The sequence below is a fragment of the Meleagris gallopavo genome, chromosome 22 (assembly GCF_000146605.3).
Source record: "Meleagris gallopavo isolate NT-WF06-2002-E0010 breed Aviagen turkey brand Nicholas breeding stock chromosome 22, Turkey_5.1, whole genome shotgun sequence".
NCBI lineage: Eukaryota > Metazoa > Chordata > Aves > Galliformes > Phasianidae > Meleagris > Meleagris gallopavo.
Genome location: NC_015032.2, coordinates 6974355 through 6974717, shown reverse-complemented (window position 1 = coordinate 6974717; position 363 = coordinate 6974355). Strand labels below are relative to the sequence as shown.

The window sequence follows — 363 nt, the reverse complement described above, 5'->3', positions numbered from 1 at the left end:
GCCTGCCGGCACCCACCTGGGCCTGCCGGGATTCCCGTGGCGAGCTCAGCACAGACTTCTCCGCATCCTCCGGCTCCTCCCCGGCGGCCGCCTCCGCTCCCTTAGGCTGGCCTTCATCGCCATCCTCGTCCTCCTCCTCGTCGTCGTCTTCCTCCCAGGTGGAGTCATACCTCCAGAAGCACGTCTCGTCCCCCTCCTCGTCCTCCTCCGCTCTGAAACTGAACCAGGCCGCCATGGGAAGCCGGGTAGGGGAAAAGGAAAGCGAAAGGAACGCCGGGCCGGCCCGCACAAAGCCGGAGCACGTGGGTCGGGGCGGAGGAGGAGGAAGCCCGGCACGCCCCGCCCCCTTCCTGCGGCGTGACG

The 363-nt window shown here is 69.1% G+C and overlaps 2 protein-coding genes across 2 annotated transcripts in view; one reads left to right on the top strand and one right to left on the bottom strand.

Moving 5' to 3' along the window:
• Positions 1–235, bottom strand: part of MRGBP (MRG domain binding protein) — a 5518-nt gene extending 5283 nt beyond the window's left edge. Inside the window, exon 1 of the mRNA XM_010722495.3 lies at positions 17–235. Within this exon, the coding sequence (XP_010720797.1) occupies positions 17–235 (219 nt within the window). The remainder of the gene's footprint in view (positions 1–16) is intronic.
• The window catches only part of TCFL5 (transcription factor like 5), a 6912-nt gene continuing 6782 nt past the window's right edge, over positions 234–363 (top strand). The window contains exon 1 of the mRNA XM_010722494.3: positions 234–357. Within this exon, the coding sequence (XP_010720796.1) occupies positions 234–357 (124 nt within the window). The remainder of the gene's footprint in view (positions 358–363) is intronic.